Here is a 21,076-nt window from a genome sequence, read left to right on the forward strand (position 1 = left end):
AGTCAGTACGTTCATTATTATAGTCAGTACGTTCATTATTAGAGTCAATACATTCATTATTATAGTCAGTACGTTCATTATTATAGTCAGTACGTTCATTATTAGAGTCAATACATTCATTATTATAGTCAGTACGTTAATTTTTATAGTCAGTACGTTCATTATTATAGTCAGTACGTTCATTATTATAGTCAGTACATTCATTATTATAGTCAGTACATTCATTATTATAGTCAGTACGTTCATTATTATAGTCAGTACGTTCATTATTATAGTCAGTACGTTCATTATTATAGTCAGTACATTCATTATTATAGTCAGTACATTCATTATTATAGTCAGTACATTCATTATTATAGTCAGTACATTCATTATTATAGTCAGTACATTCATTCTTATAGTCAGTACGTTCATTATTATAGTCAGTACATTCATTATTATAGTCAGTACGTTCATTATTATAGTCAGTACATTCATTATTATAGTCAGTACATTCATTATTATAGTCAGTACGTTCATTATTATAGTCAGTACATTCATTATTATAGTCAGTACATTCATTATTATAGTCAGTACATTCATTATTATAGTCAGTACATTCATTCTTATAGTCAGTACGTTCATTATTATAGTCAGTACATTCATTATTATAGTCAGTACATTCATTATTATAGTCAGTACATTCATTATTATAGTCAGTACGTTCATTATTATAGTCAGTACATTCATTATTATAGTCAGTACATTCATTATTATAGTCAGTACGTTCATTATTATAGTCAGTACATTCATTATTTTAGTCAGTACATTCATTATTATAGTCAGTACGTTCATTATTATAGTCAGTACGTTCATTATTATAGTCAGTACATTCATTATTATAGTCAGTACATTCATTATTATAGTCAGTACGTTCATTATTATAGTCAGTACATTCATTATTATAGTCAGTACATTCATTATTATAGTCAGTACATTCATTATTATAGTCAGTACATTCATTATTATAGTCAGTACGTTCATTATTATAGTCAGTACGTTCATTATTATAGTCAGTACGTTCATTATTATAGTCAGTACGTTCATTATTATAGTCAGTACATTCATTATTATAGTCAGTACGTTCTTTATTATAGTCAGTACGTTCATTATTATAGTCAGTACATTCATTATTATAGTCAGTACGTTCATTATTATAGTCAGTACGTTCATTATTATAGTCAGTACATTCATTATTATAGTCAGTACATTCATTATTATAGTCAGTACGTTCATTATTATAGTCAGTACTTTCATTATTATAGTCAGTACATTCATTATTATAGTCAGTACATTCATTATTATAGTCAGTACATTCATTATTATAGTCAGTACATTCATTATTATAGTCAGTACGTTCATTATTATAGTCAGTACATTCATTATTATAGTCAGTACATTCATTATTATAGTCAGTACATTCATTATTATAGTCAGTACGTTCATTATTATAGTCAGTATGTTCATTATTATAGTCAGTACATTCATTATTATAGTCAGTACGTTCATTTTTATAGTCAGTACGTTCATTATTATAGTCAGTACATTCATTATTATAGTCAGTACGATCATTATTATAGTCAGTACGTTCATTATTATAGTCAGTACATTCATTATTATAGTCAGTGCATTTATTAGCAGTGGAGGAGTCCACTATGTTCCCCATGGACCACCAACAACCACAAAAGGCAGGGATTGAATGGGAGTGTTTGTTTGGTTACATAAAAGTCAATGTAGGTTTTCTTTCTTATGATACATTTTTATGCAAACAGTGAATCTAAATCAATGTAAGACACGTTCTTAGTTTCAAAATGAATTATGAATCACACCAGCGCCAACCTTTCCATTCAGAAATATAACACCATAATGGTATAAACCAACATTTCCGGTTTATTCCTACACTGCCTGGCCAAATAATTCATATACTTTAGTTATTTTTTGGACCAACTTAACCTTCAACGGCACACTATCATAGCAGATGTTTTCTTAATCAATAAAAGATTTACATTGAATGTAAATCATACCCACATTATGCTTTTTAAAACACCAAATCTTTGAGCTGAGAAATTTCAAAACTGATGTCACTTATGTCATCCTGATTTCTCCCAATTCAAACTGAATATTGTCCTGAACCCTTTGGAAAACTATCAATTGCTTGGACTCTTTGTGAAGCTGAGACTCTGTAGTTTTTCTTTTGTTCTCTGATTAACTCTAATTATAAGCCCTGAGGAAAATCAGATTACAAATATTGCTTATATTTTCTCTGGTACACAGGAGGAGTAAAGCTGCTGTTGGGAGTTTTGGACTGACTGGCAGTAAATACAATATTTATTGGGACAGTCCCTTTTTCTTTTCTTTTTAAAGGGTTTTTTGGTCCATGGGCTTTATTAGACAGGACAGCAGAGCGTGAAACGGGATGAGAGAGAAGGGAGGACATGCAGTAAACAGCTGGATCCGGGATTCGAACTCTTCACTGCGGCCGGCTGTACGTTTAGCCTGGCACATGTGCTGCACCTTAACCAATGATATGTATAGACTTGTATTATATAAATATATATGGTCTTGTGAGTGTCATTTGCACTAATCTGTCAGTGCAACCTATACATATATGTACAGCAGGAGCTACAGCTACTGCATACGTGGATACATTTAGAAACATCCATCTACACCAGAGATGTGGAAGCTGCTTGAGTCTGTTATATATTTCTCACAGATTAAATGTTGGTCGGATGAAGGAGGTTTCAAAACTCGTTGTTTACGCGACTCTCGTGTTTTAGATAACGTATTTTCAAAGGGCATCAGCAGTTTGTTTTAGCACTGCACGCCTCCTTCCTGTGTTTCCCCTGATGAAAACCTGGAGATGCTCCATTCACGCCAAAAAATTAGAACTCTGACCTAATTGTTGGACAATACTTGCATGACATTGCTGGTGTAGTCTGAATGGTTATTATGAAAAGTGATTCCTGTGCCAGTGCTGCGCTGCTCTGCTTATGCGCTGCTACTGCTTTGGGGTAAATTGGGGATAAGATACCATGACTGGAAATGCGGGGGTTTATCACAGTCAGTGTTTGATGAGAAATTATTATTTTCTTTTTCGCCCATCGAGGCAACTGCTATTGTGATTTTGGGCATTGCAAAAATAAATTCAATTAAAAATGTATATTTTTTTATATCTGTTTTATGTTTTTGTTTGAGTCTGCGTTCTCTCTTATCCAACCATCTCGCTGCAGTGCATAACTCCTCTTAAACTAAAGTAGACTTGGAGCAGAACAAGAGTTGGTACCTGGGACCCCTTAAACGGCCCTGTACAGTTAACTTTCGACAGTGGAAATGCTTTTAGACTGTAAAGATCCAAATCAAACTAATGTAAACAAGGCTATATTGTCTCATTTTCTCAGAACCACTCTCAACATTTTAAACCACTTGGTCAGGCATTGTCACATCTGCTCACCTTATTACTGCGCACTAAACTAACCTGACCATATTTGCTTCGTTAAAGGCCTTGTAACCTCACTATTATTTCTTGTAGTTCAGGAAAGTCAAACATTAGCGTGAGAGACGGGATTACGTCTGTGGTACTATTGCTTCAAACTGAGCCATGCTCCTCACGCATGGTTCAGCATAAGGTACAGGCTCTATAAATACTTTTGTTTTGGCCAGCGGGTGTAACTTCAAATGTACTTTACTCACTAGTATCTTTCCGGTGATACTGTAAATGTGTGTACACTGAGCGTCCATTTACCGCGCGGCATGTTCTCAAATATGAGCTCAACATTTAAAAGCGTTGTCAACCGGCTAAGTTAGAGTGACACATCGTTTTAAAGTGACTGATGGCAAGTATGATATCGCATTTCCGCTTGGCTTTCTTACCCAGACAGGTAAAATAAGGCTTCACCCGGGGGGCAGAAAGGTACCGAAGTATAGTTGGAAAATCGGAGGAATTTGATGCACTTGCAATTTGATTTAAAAAAAAAAAATAATAATAATAATAATAAAACATAAATAAAACATACAAAAGCGACGTCTACAGTAGAGTGCAAAACACGTGTTTTGCACATGGAATGAAAATGATATGAAATAGCACGGAAATGTGAAACAGGAGGGGTGCTATTGTGGTGAAATTATGTACAGTGAAAAAAGCAGCTACGTGCTTTGTTCAGCAGTAAATGCACGGTACGCATTCGGCGGCCATCGACAAGCAGTGCTGCAACATAATAATGTGTAATCATGGAGCAGAGGTCGTGACCCGCCTGATCCGTTCTGTTCGCCTGTCTTGTTATATAATCACTGGCAGGCGCTAACTGTCATGGCTGACGCTGGGGAAGAGGCGGCCCTGAATTATCAAACAGTTGTTTTTACCCGGTGACATAATTAATTTGTCAGAGCCGGGGGAACACGGGATACCTTGTAAGACCTGAGTCATTCACTTTAGATCCAAATTACAACGATGACGAAGGCACTAACCCGAAGGAATATTTGGTGCATGGTTGAGAAGGAACCTGAAATAGTGGTGAAAGCGGGACAATTTGGACAATGTGTTGACAATGGTGGGACGGACGGGGGTGATCAATTTAAGCTTATGAATAAAGACCGCTGTAAAACCACATGATTCTCAATTTTTACCCGTTGAAGGACACATTATTCTAAAAAATTTAACCATGCTGTAATGTCTGTCATCAAAAAAACAAACCTGAAGTTGTATTTACCTTCTTTCTTGCTAATTTGATTAATCCTGTTTGCCTTGTGTCTCAAAAAAACACTCCAGAATGTCCAATTTAGTGATGCATGCTGAAATTAGCATGTCAGGGGAAAGCTAGATTGTGTTCATTTCTCCATAGTAATTCCAGCTGCTGCCATCAGGTGGAGTTCTAACACGATTCCTCATGAGGGAACACACATAAGTAAAGACATTATTTCAAGTTCTAAAACATGAGATGCCAAAGCAAAGAGCATGTTTAAAGGACAATGACATTCCAAACAATACATACTGTGTGTACTTGAAAAACACGGTTAAGGAGTTTGAAATAGCAATAGATCCCATCATAATGCAACCCAGTAATATGGGACCCCTGAATGGTAATATATATATATATATATATATATATATATATATATATATATATATATATATATATATATATATATATATATATATATATATATATATATATATATATATATATATATATAAGTTATATATATATATATATATATATATATAAGTTGTTGTCCTCTCGTCTGTGTAAATATCACTAGGTTTAAGACTTAATGTGGCAGCGGTGAAAAGGTGTGACATTGTCTAAATAAGTGGGACAAGGGACAACCAAAAGATGGATCACCGTATGGTTAAGTAAAATGCAGTATTACAGTCAGATATCGTCATAGTTGCACGATAAGGCAGATTTTTGACGCCTTCCAGTCACAACCAGTCACGTTAAAGAGAATGGAGGAGGCAACTGGCATGGGCAAGAGGATGGATGAATGCTTATGAACCGTGCTTCTGCTTCTGCATGGCATTTTTATTCATGTTCTTGGTTTAAGTCTGTTTTTCTCTGGTGTTCAGTTTTTAATGGTAACATGTGGATAGGAAGCCAGCCATTTTAGGCATTGTTACATTTTTGAACAATTTGTTGCTGAGCAAACACTGAGACAGGCAGACAAGCGCTCATTATTATACGTATTCATATGGGAAACTTATTGATACACTTCTATGCATAACTTTGGATGGTCGGGGGAGCGCGAGAGGTGGGAACGAACAACCACATTATGTTCAGACAATGAACATTTCAAACTAACGTTCAGCAGTAAAAGTAATGATAGAACTAATAGCGATTGTAGATGAAGCAGTGGGACGTTTGAAAGTATTTCTGAGGCAAAAGATAGAGGCTAAAAGGATAGTGAATATGTGTACTGTAAACAGAAACCAGTCATTTAGAGTTTATTATCTGAATAACAATAAAGAACCAAATTACTCCAAAATAACCATGTGTGTGAGTGCATAACATTCCCATGCCTCATTAGATTAAGTCAAATCAAGAAAGACTATGATTCTGCACAACAAAGCTAAAGCTCGTACAGGGACTTACGAAAGGCAGTGGTGTTTCATGCCAATAGAAACTGTTTGGTTTACACTGCATAAGATATGGACTTGTACTTTTGCAATTCACTGCAATACTTGACTTATCTACATTAGATATACGGTTGAATATTTGAAATACATAATGTTATGAACATGGTGAGACAAATGTTAACGCTTCAAATGTTTTACTTAGATGAATTTACATAACCTTAATAGTGTGGCATAGGATGATAATAGCATGGTAATGAAAATAGTACTTATGATAATGACATAACTTTTTTATTTTTTTAAAGATATTTTTTTTGGCCCAAAGGCTTTATTAAACAGGGACGATAAGCGTGAAATGGGGGATGAGAGCAAAGGGACGACATGCAGTACATTGTCCGAGTTTATTTCATGGTAATTATATTCATCACAATTCTAACCCACCTTGTGGGCTGTAAATCACCTTTAAATTCTTTTTGTATTTTCTTGTTATTAAAATGGAAACACGACTGCAAAACAGATTTACTCCATTATCATGCTTTTCTCAGCCTATTACAATACAATTAATTCGTGAATAAGTGTGGCCATGTTATTATTTTGTCAATTTTTATCAACAAATCAGCCAAAAACCTAAAGGTGTGGTGCAAATAAAATGTATAAGCTCAGTATCACGTCCCAAGATCCAACGGTTGGTCACATATGTGCACATTTAGACTATAATGTTGAATACTTTGTGTGATATAGGCTTCCAGATTCCGTTTGATTCTTGTTTACTCTTTAGCTTATATTGCTTTGCTATGAGCGCAAATCTATGCAAATCCCTGCATGGAGACGTGTAGATGGATGCATATTGCCAATAAGGTGAATAGAAGTTGGCGAATATGGAAATGACATGAGTAGCATTGGGTTTGGAGGATTATGATGGCGACACAAACACATTTCTGTTTGTGACACCGCCGTGTTTGGATACGATCCTTTACAGCTGCCTCTTTAAAGCCACAGCGAGGCCCAGACTGTAGCAAATTTGTATTGGTTCTCTTTCATATTACACTTATGCAACGGTGAGAAAAATGAGTGTAATACTGCACCGTTGTCGCCGGTGTGGATATGAGCTTCAGCAGTGAGACTGGGGCTGTTCATTGCATTTTCAATTCAACACGCGGGTTACATTTTTCACCCAAAATGTTTCCCTCAGCAAAATAATATGAGCTGTTTGGTTACAAGCCAAGATGGGTGCAATAAATGAAGTCCATGTACGAGTTAGAATATTGTTATTTCAAAACTGATGTTGCTTATGTTAATACTAGTCATCCAATAAGTGCACAAGTAATAATGAAAAGGTTCACATAAGATTAATTATTTATACAATTGAGCCGTACTATATTACTTTATGTTGGCACAGTGGCTGATGGGCTGACATCCAGGTTTTACAGTAAGAAGCAGCGATTGACAGATATGGGATTCTTTATGGCCGATAATAAACTCTGCCGATATTTTGGGCCAATATGTAGGCACAATTTTGATAGTTTTCTTCCAAAATATATGATAATAAATAAATGACTAACTTAATTCAAGTCTTTACATCTGAGGAATCCACACAACGCTTTTTAACTACAAACTCTTAAGGGAGCAATGTAATCACATTTTGTGCAGTGCCATTGTTGCATAAGTTTTATTTATTTCCTGATCAGTCCATCAAAATATTGGCCTCTGCTGGAGATTAAGGCGGATTCATTTATACATAAAAAATGCTAAATTCGGCCTGGTAGGTCAGCAAACCGGTATATTAGTCCATTTTAGAAGGTTCTACTTCTACTTCTGATTCCCAGATTAAAAGGACCTTGCCGTGTCGGGTTCATATTCTTTTGGATTGGTTTCCTTTGTGTGGGTGCTGAGGTCTTGTTTTGCCTATGGTGTTACTCGTGCACTTTATAAGATGAGCAATAACTCCCACGGAAAAAAGTTCACATTTTAATCCACAGGTTGGAACAATTCTTACAGAAGTAATCAAAGCTGGCTAATCTCAAAAAATAAAATGCTACGGTAAGAAAACCATTTGGCTCCTTCCTTTATGCTGTCTCTGTCTCCTTAGTTTGAGTGTTTCTGGCCACGTCCCCTGAGCGCTGTTTCTCTTAAAGTGACAGCGACTCAACTACACCAGAGCAGGCAAAATACCACAAATACATTTTACAAATAACACAAATGTAGTCAAATAAATCTAGCCTTTCTAAACAACCAAAACATTCAATTAGTAGAACATAACATTACACATTTATAACAAAATATCAAGATTTACATATGAACATATATATATATAACTAAACTTGGCTCTCACACTTTGGATGCTCCGGTTTCCCGCCCTTCAACTCACGCAGTAGGATCATTTCCAACCCTGAGTATTCCATAAATTGCCTCCGTGTGTTTCGTCGACATTATTAAGATGTGAAGCAGAGGCTCTATGTTAATCATGCACACTTAAGTTGTGTCCTTAAACAACACAAGAACCATCTATTTCTGCTTTATTCAAGGGTTTGAGCAGTTTGAGAGGAAACCGCCATACTTTCTAGAAACTTTAGACACAAAAAAAAAAAAAGAAAACATGTCTAAAGTAATGAAATATTCAACTGAAAACACAATCTTGAAGTGGCGCATCTCAAAACTGTGACTTCTGAACCGTTTTTTTTCCAAAGTCACATTTTCCCACCAAAATCTATTTTATCTCCAGTAACTTGACATCGCTGGCCCGCTCATTCACCCGCGCACGCAAACGACTGAATCCTCACTTTCATGTGTCTGTCCCCAAAGTTCTGTCGCCATAATTGCACGCCCCAGAGAACCACGACGGAGTCATTGTGTCAGATTTGCAGCAGCTGGCGAGTGCGGCCCAGATGCAGCGCACGCCAATAATCTGCTCAAATCCCTTTATTCTTCTCCTCAATCTGAAGACAGATCCGGAACACTGCCTCTCAGTCCACATGAATGAATGTTTCTGAATGGATAACGCTTTCCCACACACAGCCAGTTTGGGACAGCTTTGTTTCAACTGTTATTCAATCACTGTGAATTGAAATGTAAAATATGTGACGTGTGATGGTAGCTTTTGTCCGTCTGGCGCAGTGAAGACGCTTGTGTAAGTATTCTGAGGCTTTGGCATTGGAAAATATGAAGGAAAATATGCAGTGTGGGCGGAGAAGAGGAAATATAGAGGTTGGGCGAGGTCGGGTCAAATGAAGATGGTGGATTGGTTGATATGGTCATCAACGCCAGGGGAATTCTGTGTTGCTGGAAGATTGTATGCATTGCAAGTACGATTGTAAAAAAAAAAGAAAACTAGGAATCAGTTTGGTGCAGGCATACATACATGAATTCATTTTCTACTGCTTGTTCCCGTTAGGGGTCGTGCGTGACTGGAGCCGTATTTGATTTATTCAGCAAAAATAGACAGATGTTGTAAAATAAGTTAATACATGTTTGCTGTGAAAGAGGATTTTTTTTAACAGATGTAGTGGATTAAGCTATATATATATATATTCTGTTTACAACACAACTCGAGTAGCTTTGAGTAGTAACGACGACAAAAGAAGTACGCAAAACAGTTGTCATTCAGATTAAGTTTCACTCAAGTAAACATTGTAATACTCATTTACCTATCTGTCTTCATCCCAGGATCTGAACATGGCATAAACCAACTAAACCGAGACTAAATTGCGTCCAAAACCGGTCTAAATCCAGATGAAATCACGACAGAAACATGTCCACACCAGCGCTTTACCTTAGATCACAGACACCGACTCAAACAGTGCATTTTATTATAGTTGCACATTTACTTGTGCACAGCGTTAGCACATTTCTTTCTCCTCATCAGGGACCAAATTAAAAGAAGAGGGAAGATAGTCTAAGCGTTTATGTGTTTGGATGGCACAGGCAAAAAGCAGTCAATTAAAAGCTTGCATTGATGTGAGGATTATGCTATTAGCTACTAGCAGAATTCTCATTATAGCGCGCCTCTGCTGGGCTGCACTCTGCACTCACATCGACGGCGAGCTGGAGAATGTGGCGCCCTGTTGATAATGGCTTTCTCTCACTCTTTCTGATGAACCTGAAAGAGTTTCCATTTATTTATTCATTTTTTCTGCAACACACAATGCACCACTTGTACAGCGTGGACTACATCTCTGTCACTTACCATGTGTGCAAAAGAGAATCAGAAATGTAACTAAATGAGCAGGTTAGAATGGTAGTTGAAGATATTAATGTGTCATAGTTCTTTTGGTTCAGGTTGCGTTTGAAATCATTTATCACTTCTAGATTAGTGAGTGAGGATTGTGACAGAAAAACATAAATAATATACAACTCTCTGTGGGAGACGTTTGAATACATTTCATAGTAATAAGTAAAACCATCAAAAATATAAATGAGTCTGTGAATGTCTCAGTCTGTACCCTGTAACCTTTGGAAGAACCCCGAATCAAGATAAACTAAAACCTCTATCCAGCCCCAGTATGTAAATGTTTTGCCAAAAAAAGACTAAAATAAAAGATGTTTTGTTTTATTTGGGTTGTTTTTTTGTCCTTTTGGTCAGCAGGCTCTTACTTGTCTTGATCGTTTCCATGGAAATGTTGTTCCTTCTTCATCTTCATGGAGAATGTTATGAAGTATCATTTTACATTTCTATATCCGTGGAATCCTGCAGGTGACGTGCCACTTGTGGCTTTAATTCAAAAGTCAATCTTTTATGGAGAAAAAAGGTACAAAGGTGAAGAGTTTTTTTTAATAGTGTTTGACTTTGCTGGAAAATAGTACAGATAATATGTGTTTATCTTTTCTTATTTATGTAATTTAAGTAATTAAAATGAACATACAACTTGCACATTCACTTGCAGATATTTTTATTAATCAAAAACTAATTCACACCTTGGTCCTTTCTATACAAGGGTTTCAGAATAACAGAAATGTACTGTTGCTATAGTAATCAACAAAACAAAATAATCATAATCATATATAACAGGAAGCCGACACCCAGTTCACTGCATAGTTTTCACACAAACTGTACTTGGATGTGTGGAGTCAGTCTTAAGTACTGTGTGTGCTTGTGCTCTTTAGATGCATAGAATTAAGTGTTTTATCACGGAGGTCTTTATATGAATGATTCATTTATTTTGCAGGCTGGATGTTTTTGTATTTTCTGCACACATGATGCATTAACCTGATGACAATTGCTCACTGATTTATTCATAAGCTGTTTACTGTAATTAGCCCCGATATTGAGACCAGCGCTTGAAGCAACTAAATTGTTCAATTATGTTACGCAGACGCCGGCCTGTTAAAGGGCTTGGATTAAGTATGAAGAAAACATATTAAATGACAAAGACTCATTTATGCTCCTATATTGTATGTACACATACGTGTGCTCCAAGCAGAGTTATTGTGACTGCATGTATACAATCAACCTTTTTATTATCGCAAGTATGAGTGACGTGAAATACACTGCGTTTGCCTTTTTTAAACTGAACTGTTACGTTCCTGCTGGTGTCACCGGTTTGTTTCCATGGAGATAAGTGGCAGAAGAAGTGCTGCATTTTGTTAATTAGGTAAAAGGCAAAAATAATTAGTCAAGTAAAAGTGTTGCATATAAAAGTCGTAGTATTGAAGTACTCAATTAGAGGGGTACTTTTGAATTGAAATGGAAACAAATACTTTGAGATTCGAGTATTTAAGAGTCATTGTGAACTTGAAAAAGAATTGTGCAGATTTTTGGTCAGCAGAAGGGACCAATTACATTCTAGCTTAGCCCAGTAACTAATTTAGCCCGGTAACTAAAGGGAAATTAAAGGAATAATGGAGGATTTGTCGCCGATTTGCGGAAGCACACAACAGCCTCGTTGCAACACGTGCGTTTGTTTATTAACGCAACAGATCACATCGCACCTCCCGTCTCCGTAGATTTCCGTCTCTTCTGAAACAGCTCAAACTGTCTTTCTCTTTCTTAATTTTGTCCTGTACACTGAGGGAACTATATTATGATAGATCCATGCGCTTAGACACGGGGAAACATGCTGCTCTCCTGGGGACGAGCCGCACGAGGCTGCAGGTGAGCAGTAGGTGCGTTTTATGATTGATACGTGGCAGGAAATGAGACTCAGATTTGGTTCCAAAAAATCCTCCATTATTCCTTTAAGATAAATAGATTTTGAATTTGGCTAAAAATTATAAACATGTTAACACAGAATAGCACATTTTTAGGTTTATAATTTCACTTCCTGTTTGTAATTGATGACATCACACCAGCAAATTACCCTGCAAACACTGGGCAAAAACTCATATAATGTCACCATTGTTTTTATTTGACGAATACAAATATGAGCGCGACTTTATTAATGTTTAGAGAGTCAAGAAAGTTGTGTAAATGCTGCACAAACTTTGACTGGAATGAGTGGCCCCAGTGTGATGTCACTTCCTGTCATATTTTACAGATTTTTCAACGTTTTCTCCTCAAATACTCACTCAATTGGTGCAAAACTATAATTTACAACAGTTAAATACAGCAAATAAAGTCAAAATTAGAAAGTCTTAGGCACTTTTAGTCCATTTGACGGAACTGTTTTTGTTGTTTTGATATGGGATTACACAGACTACATTTATCTATTACATTCCACCACAGATGGAGATACAAACTTCTTTATTCTTGCTCTTTTCGAAAAGCTCAAAAACACCTAATATTCTCACTTTTCTCAAACACATTTATCCGTCATTATGGCCGCGCCGAGGCATGTAGCTTTCATTTCGACTATTAAACAACCACATTCCAACATGTCATTATGAGATGGCGAGGATCCGGAGATAGAAAAATTGTGTATTTGTCGCGATTTGCCTGTCACTCATTTGGCAACAGAAAAGCATTGTTCAGGTAATGGCAGCAATCGGAGGAGGCATTAGGTTAGAACTCCGCAGCACTTAGCCCCAAAGCTGCACCAAATATCGCCGCAAAGGAAATGACAAAAGACGCGCAAACCTGTCTCGGGAAAACTTTTGAGTAGTTATGCTTTGTGGACTGGCAATTGCATGTAGCGCGTCACAATTTCCATCTCAAGTCCAATTCAGTCGCTTGTCTTGATATAACCGCTTTTCTGCTCGGCGCCGTACGAAGCTGCGCGTGACGCTCTTCAAAGATACTTGTTGTTCTCTGACAAACACCAAAACAGTGCGTTAGATTATTTGTGCCCATATTTATTTATTTCCTGGATTGTTTTATCTTGATCCATATCAGACCTAAAATGTTGAAAATTATACTCTATTTGGAATCGAGCGTGCCTTAACCTTTCTGTTCTTGGCATTATTATTATTTATCTTATTTTTATTTTTAAAGTTACCAATTTTTTCCCCCCTCTGATCCTGCTTTTGTTTTCTCTGTTTGTCTTGTGTTAAAAAAAAAAAGAAACAAGAAAAGCATTTATCCCTGAACTAGAAGATAATTGTAGACTTAGAGTTAGTAAATAATAAAGGTGTTTTGTGTGCTGTTTCTGTACAATGAAGACTCTTACCTTGTTCAATACAGTAATGTAAAAAATAAACTCAGAACTGCAGAATGAAAAAAAAAAATATATACACATTTATACAAAGAGTATATATATATATATATATATATATATATATATATATAGATATATATATATATATATATATATATATATATATATATATATACTCTTTGTATAAAATAAACATTTTACTATTATTAAAGTGGTATCAAAATCAGTATTTGATATCAAGTATTTTCCTTATTATTGCATTTGAAATGTCAACATTATCAACATTAAGCAAGACTGAAATATGACCTGTATGACTGGATATTTTGCAGAGGTTATTAAGTGCAGTCTTTACGGTTTTGCTAATTGCTGCCATTCCAATTGTGGTTTCGATTTGAGGTTCTTGATTTTGATATTTGTTGTGATTTGTCGGTTGCAGAAAACCATGCCATGGCGTCCCACTCGTCGGTAAGCATTCGCATTCTGGATGTCAACGACAACCCCCCCGAATTGGCGTTACCGTATGAAGCCTCCATATGTGAAGATGCCAAGCCCGGACAGGTAAGCGGCGATTATAGATGTAAGGGTTGTGTTTTTGTGGAGGAGGAATGCATGTTCATCACAGGGGTCCTATGCTGGCTGTGCTGTTGGAAGCTACAGTAACTTTGCACATTGCTGCTGAAAGAAAGTTCAATCGAAACAGGTCTATGACAATACACTTTTAGGGGTAACATTTGATCATACACTGTATTGGCATAAGTCAAATAAAAAATGTTAGGTACATGACATACTGCACTGGGATATGGAGGGAAACAATAAAGCAAACTCCGTATGATCTTAGAGGGTCATTTACTTTCGCAAAACCAAAAGTTTGAACAAAATGTTATACAAAGAAGTCCAAGGGGTGAATTTATGATTAGATGATGAATTGAAGTGTTGTATTTCATTGTTTGTGTTTAAAAGAATGATTAAACATAAAGTGATGAGAAGCAGAAAAAAGTCAATATATGTATATATATATATATATAATGATATATTCCCTTGATGTGTTTTATTGAATTCTTGTTTGTATATGGAAGCATTATTTGCACAGGGAGGATAATGTAGAAATGTGAAAAGGATATGCGTAATAAGCCAAGCTTGAGCCTATGCCTTTTCGGTCTTGTATTTGATTTATTCAAAGGACACAGCCTGTTTTTATTGACAGAAATTAACTAAACTAAAAGAACAGTTCAACAAAGCAAGAGTCAGTAACAGATGGTTTGTCCATGTGTTTGGTGCTCAGATCCCTTTACATTCTAGATCCTAAAAAGTACACAAAATGAATGTACACATAATAAAGGCTTTCCGGACAAGCTTAAATACACTAAATAATGCCTCATTTTAAAAGATAGTTATTTAATCCATGATATACAATTTATGGAGTCATTTGAACTGAAGTAATACTAGTATTTCTACATCTGGTTGATGTCTCGGCTGCTTTTATTGCTTTATAGAACAAAACTGAAAGTAATTAATATGATATTGCAACTTGCTTCCAAGATTCATAAAGCTTAATATAGTTGATATATCTTATTATCTGGCAAGAGGCCACACTTAAGTTCTTGGACAACTTTTCAAAATTGAAGATTTTATGATGTCGTGTCTCATGCTGAAAACGCTGCATTAGTGACAGCGCATGTGTCTCCATTTGCCCAAATAAATCACCAGCCCTTTCTCTGCTTAACACCCGTACATTTTTACATTTGTATTCATTTGTAGTTTTTAATCTTTGTTCGGCTGCACTATCGTTTTACTTTGATTAATTTGTAATTGCATATTTGTATTCCCGTACGTCATATTCGGAGATATTTTTCACTCTCTCCATCTTTGCAAAGGCTCAGTTTCTACAACATGCAGATGAAATTGGGCTTGAGAATTTTAATTTTCTCTGTCTGTCTCGGTCGCATTTTACTCCAAAGACAGTCCGTGGTAATCCTGTTTACTTTGTTAATAGAAGTGATTTAGCATCCTCTGATTTCCAACCTAAAAAACTCCTTCCAGCGCTACTTTAACGACGGACCGGGCGACTTTTCTGTGCGCCATTACCTGTACGCCAACCCAGAACCGAGCGCCTCGTTCCTCCGGGTGCCATTTTGCCACTAGCTTCTTGCACTCTCCATGATTAAAACAAACTAACCCATTATAGAGTCTCTTCCACTCAGTCAACAGGCGCCGCGCTGAGGTGGACCCAATTATCATGTGCAAAGCAAAGGAATAATTAAAAAGCATGGGGCCTCGATGCTGGAAGCCCCAGTAACACGTGTAATGAGGTCGGCGTGATCCACACTCTTAAACGCTTACGACCTGGAGACTCTGTCCTGTGCGCCTCTTGTAGACATGGCTGAGTCTTAAAACTGCTCTGTTAGGTTGGATTCATCTCGATATGCGCTCACTCGGGGCTGTGCATTTAATTGAATTTTAATTTAGATTGAGATAAAGTCATTTCCTAGCTTCGGTGATATGCATGGGAAGTTTTAATCGAGAGGTAAAAACACGTGGTTTTCTAGCAGAGTTTGGACTTATAAGTCGGTATAGTTTATGTTCAAGAAAATAATATTGAAAGGCATTTTTATTTGCTTATAAAACGACAGAATTTAATTTTAACATTTAATCAAAAACCTTGTTGGGTAGTCAAGTCAAGATTATTGATAAAGCACATTTAAAAACTACACAAACTGTACAAAGGCAATACAAAATGCAATAAGACAAACAACACATGCAAAAACAAGTGCTATAAAAATGTTCTGCTCAGCTCGTGTTAAAAGCCTGTGCAAACAAATAGGTTTTAAAAAAATATTTTAGGCTGTTCTAATCCCCAGAGAAAGTCCTAGTCCAGAGTCTAAATTCCCCTCTGGTTTTTCACCGTGTGATTTGCTGATCTCAATGCTCCACTAGGAACATGGACAGCTCTGAGAAATAGGGAGGAGCCATCAACAATATCTTTAAAATCAATCCTGAAGCTTACAGTTGTGCAGAGAGGCCAATGTGATCATATTTTCTGGTGTCTGTGAGGAAACGAGCAGCAGCAGCAGCGGTGGATGGAAGCCTGGTCCGACCCGGAGCACAGGGGGTTTTCAGTAGTCTTAAGGATGCAGGTTATAAAAGCACGAACAACACGCCCCAGTTCGGTGCAGTAGGGATATTGTTCCACCTTCCAGAGCAAGTGCGGTTGATCTAACAACTTGGCTAATTTGCCTGTCAAACTTAAAAGAATGCATATCGCCCAACCCTATTGTCAGAATTGTTAGAATCCACTTTTCAAGCTCATTATTTGTTACCTTGCCATTTAATTAACTTCTCATAAACTTTGGGTATGTTTTTGATGAAGAAACAAGGTTAAAACTTTACAAAGTGGAGTCAAATGTTGCAGAATATGTAGCTTTAAATGATTTTGTTTTTAACCAGCATTTGTCAAACTCTATAAGTGCTCATTTGTTCATACAGTAGGTGGTTTGAAAAGGGTGAGATTATAGTGCAAAGATGTCACAAACGTAATTCAAAGCTCCTCTCTGCTTCGGTAACTGATTGGTTGGGCTGAATTGTCTTTCACTCCTCACCTCGCTTCCATTAACCTTCAGCTTCTAATCACACTCGCACAATTAGTCTCCAGCAGAACGATCAGAGCGAGCTGACAAGAGCGGGAAAGTTTTCAATCCTGGCGTCAGTTTGTTGTCACCTGGAAAATATCATTGAAACTTGATTTTAAGACTAGGAAAAAGGTCATTTATTTGTCTTGACAACCATTATTTTAGTTGATTCGGACCAACTGCCAACTAACAGCATGCTATCTACATACATGCTAATTGAAAAGCAATGTAAATATATGGGTTAGCATTCACTCGCATGTACAGAAAGTGTATTTTGTATATATCATTTGATTCATGATGTTTACTCTTAATATTTATTGATAAAATGAGACCTGATGACACAATATGACCATCCGAAAATCTGACCATCTGAAATCCTAACTCAATCCTCCTCTTTCAAAATCTCTCTATTGCGACTTCTTATTAAAAGCACTACACACTACACACTACACGCTACACGCTACACACTACACGCTACACGCTACACGCTACACGCTACACGCTACACACTACACGCTACACACTACACGCTACACGCTACACACTACACGCTACACACTACACGCTACACACTACACACTACACGCTACACGCTACACACTACACACTACACGCTACACGCTACACGCTACACACTACACACTACACGCTACACACATTACGTCTAATTGGTTTGTGCACCCAATAAGAGTGTTAGCCTTGGGTCAAAGACTTTATCATACTCATTTTCAACCTCAAAAGTACACAATGCAGGTTGTACAATTGCAGATTTAGATGTTTTTTTCTTTCCCCATCAATAATATAAAAAAACATTTCCAGATCTGCTTTGTTCTTCTTATTTCTACAATTGTGACTGCTACACCAACAATTATATTCAACCATGACAACCCAATAATGAAAAAGGTACAAGGTACATAATTACATAGAAACACTTGAGGCATCATTATTTTTAGTCAATGTAAAATTTTCTCAATTATGATTGACAAAATATTGTGACTACTAGGCAAGTTTATTTGTTTATTTAGGAGTCTACGCTAAAAGAGCTCACATACTGAAATTTCCCCATTGTGGGACAAAAGAACACATGCATTTTGTTGGTACTTAGTATTAAACTATAGGCCGTGGCTGCAGAGCCGCGGCGCGGTCAAATGGCCCTGCAGTTTCAGGAACCGCGGCACCCATGGCCAACCCTAACCTTAACCTTAACCCTAACCTTAACCCTAACCTTAACCCTAACCCTAACTCTAACCCTAACCCTAACCCTAACCCTGACCCTGACCCTGACCCTGACCCTAACCCTAACCTTAACCCGGCGCGGTCTAAAACGGCGCGGTAAAAAGCGCAGCAGTTTCAGGAGCCGCGGCACAAAATAACATGGCAGTTTCGGCCGCGGCCCTGTAGACACTCCCTAAACTATAACATAAGTGGATCATCATTTTACATTTTGCTAATTGTAAACTGCAACATTTATCTAAAGCAGCTGAATAATGGAAACAGGTCCACTGACTTCTAGTTTAAAACTGCAGAACTGTCATAGTGACATTTCACAGTAACAAGCAGCGGATTGTCATTAACATGTTTGTTTCTTTTTGAAAAGGGGCTACGTGACATTTTAGAGCTCTACATGTATCACTCAGAGTCTTAATTTTTCAAATAATTGCAAATAAATGCAGGAGTCTGGGTGGGGATAGGTGAAAACAAGAATTTTCTGAGCATTCGAGCCTCAGTTAATTGAAAGTTGATTTGCATAATGTGTTTCCTTTCAAGATAAATGAACAAATCCACTGGTTTTCTGCTGTCTCCACAGAGCAAGTGTTGTAGTTTCTTGTGGTAGCTAGCATGCACATGTGTTTCTTTATGCCTTTCCTTGTTCTGCTTATACACTCTTTGCTTACAGCCTTCTCATTTTATCTCATCCATGCCTTGTTTTTGGTGATCCGGCACCTTGTCTAGTTTAAAAGCGACATTATGATTCACAGTGTTGGGAGCACTGGCGCGGAGCCCCGTCTAAGCCCTCTGCTCTCCTGGGCGCTAATGAACGTGTTTGGCATCTGTCTTATGGGTGCAATTTGGCTCAATCCTATTCACTATACAAATGAACCACTCACAATTCATCACAAACCCCCAAAACACAGTGTGCACTTCCAGCAATAACCCAGGATTAAAGTTAAACAGATGATGTCATACAATTGAAACTCTAAAAACCTCCTCATTTGACACCAACGCTACTTTTAAAAGATCTACGTTTACTTTTCTATATTTGCCTTCAACTTAAACACCCTTTTATCACAGAAATGCATTTAACACAGAGGGCAGCATTGAGTTAGCAGGGTCAAATTCTGTATTGAAATATTAAAAGCTATGTTTTTCATTGGCTCTTTACAATTTATTTTACACCGGCAAAGGTGAACGGGCAATCAATGAGATATAGCAAGAGTCTTTTAATAGCTTTCATTTGTCATTCAAGACTTTGAAGTTAAAGGTGGAATGGACGATTTTTTTCAGCAAATTTTTTATCATATTTCCTCGTGGCGTGGATAAATCATTTGTCCTGCCACGTATCAATCATAAAACGCACCTACCGCTCACCTGCAGCCGCGTGTGGTTCGTCCCCACGTTTCCGCGTGCCTAAGCGCAAGGATCTATCATAATATAGTTCCCTCAGTGTACGGGGCAAAATGAAGACGGAGAAAGACTGTTCGAGCTGACGCAGAAGTGGACAGAAATCTACGGGAGACGAGAGATGCGATGCGCTCTGTTGCGCTAATAAACAAACGCACGTGTGTGTTGTATCAGTCCACACGGGGGAGTGCGCATGCGCACTTCCGCCTGCGTTCTCAAATCGCCGAAAAATCGTCCATTGCGCCTTTAATATGTGGTTTGAAATATTTGATCCTGTGTGTTACAAATGTTATTTCCGCTTCCTTATAACATTAATCCAGGCTGTGTCTTGGATGCAACATACAGTCAATACTTGTGTCAGATTGCATCACGTAATGAATAAATTTATTTTTAAGAGGTTTTAACCACATTATAATTGTTTTCTCTTCTCATTTCTTCTACCAACCTGTATGAGTCATCATGAGCAATCAATATGCAATTCCTCAGAAAATTCTTGTATTCTCTTACCCCATGCACTTGGTTCTCCCATATTTTGATTTTTAGCAATGTTGCGAAGCCATTTTAGTCCACATGAAAAAAAAGTGAAAGAAAACTTCTGAAAAAAAAATATACAAATATATTTAACAGGTGTCGTACTATATAGCGGACAAAAACATAACACATCTTTTTTAAGGTTGACTCAAATCTTAGCAACAAGTGGTCACTTTTTATTTAATTATTGTATTTATATATTCTGCACAGCGAATACATTTAAAAAAGTTTATAATTCTAGAAGATTGCACAGATTTCAAAGCCATTTAAACCAACCTTACAGACTTTATTATGTTAATTTCTATTTCTCTAAGTGGCTGACTGCCCTTTAATGTACAGTGTTTGCACCGGGAGAACGCCATGTTCCTTGTTTGAGCAGAGCAACACTGAGGTCAGAACAAGTTATTATTGCTGTAGTTAACCTCTATCACCACTTTCATTTGTTTATTCCTGTGGTCAAATTAACGGTGCTAACACAAAGCATCCAAGGCAACTAAATGAAAAGAGATCAAAAAAGTCATGAGCTTCAGCCTCCTTTCATAATTGCTGTGCAGATGAAAAAATGTACCAGGCTTGGCATCAGTCATATCTACATTTTGAACATCCTAATAACCATTGTAGAGAAATAATGGTCAGTCATCAGTGCAAACAATTAATGAAAACGA

General features: G+C 37.0%; 1 protein-coding gene across 1 annotated transcript in view; it reads left to right on the plus strand.

Moving 5' to 3' along the window:
* Positions 1-21,076, plus strand: part of LOC140365974 (cadherin-22) — a 256,099-nt gene that overhangs the window by 179,925 nt on the left and 55,098 nt on the right. Inside the window, exon 9 of the mRNA XM_072452603.1 lies at positions 14,069-14,190. Coding sequence (XP_072308704.1) covers positions 14,069-14,190 — 122 coding nt within the window. The remainder of the gene's footprint in view (positions 1-14,068; positions 14,191-21,076) is intronic.

Source organism: Eucyclogobius newberryi, unplaced genomic scaffold, assembly GCF_026437365.1.
Source record: "Eucyclogobius newberryi isolate DKJ021-1_F unplaced genomic scaffold, fEucNew1.0.hap1 SCAF_19, whole genome shotgun sequence".
Taxonomy (NCBI): Eukaryota; Metazoa; Chordata; class Actinopteri; order Gobiiformes; family Gobiidae; genus Eucyclogobius; species Eucyclogobius newberryi.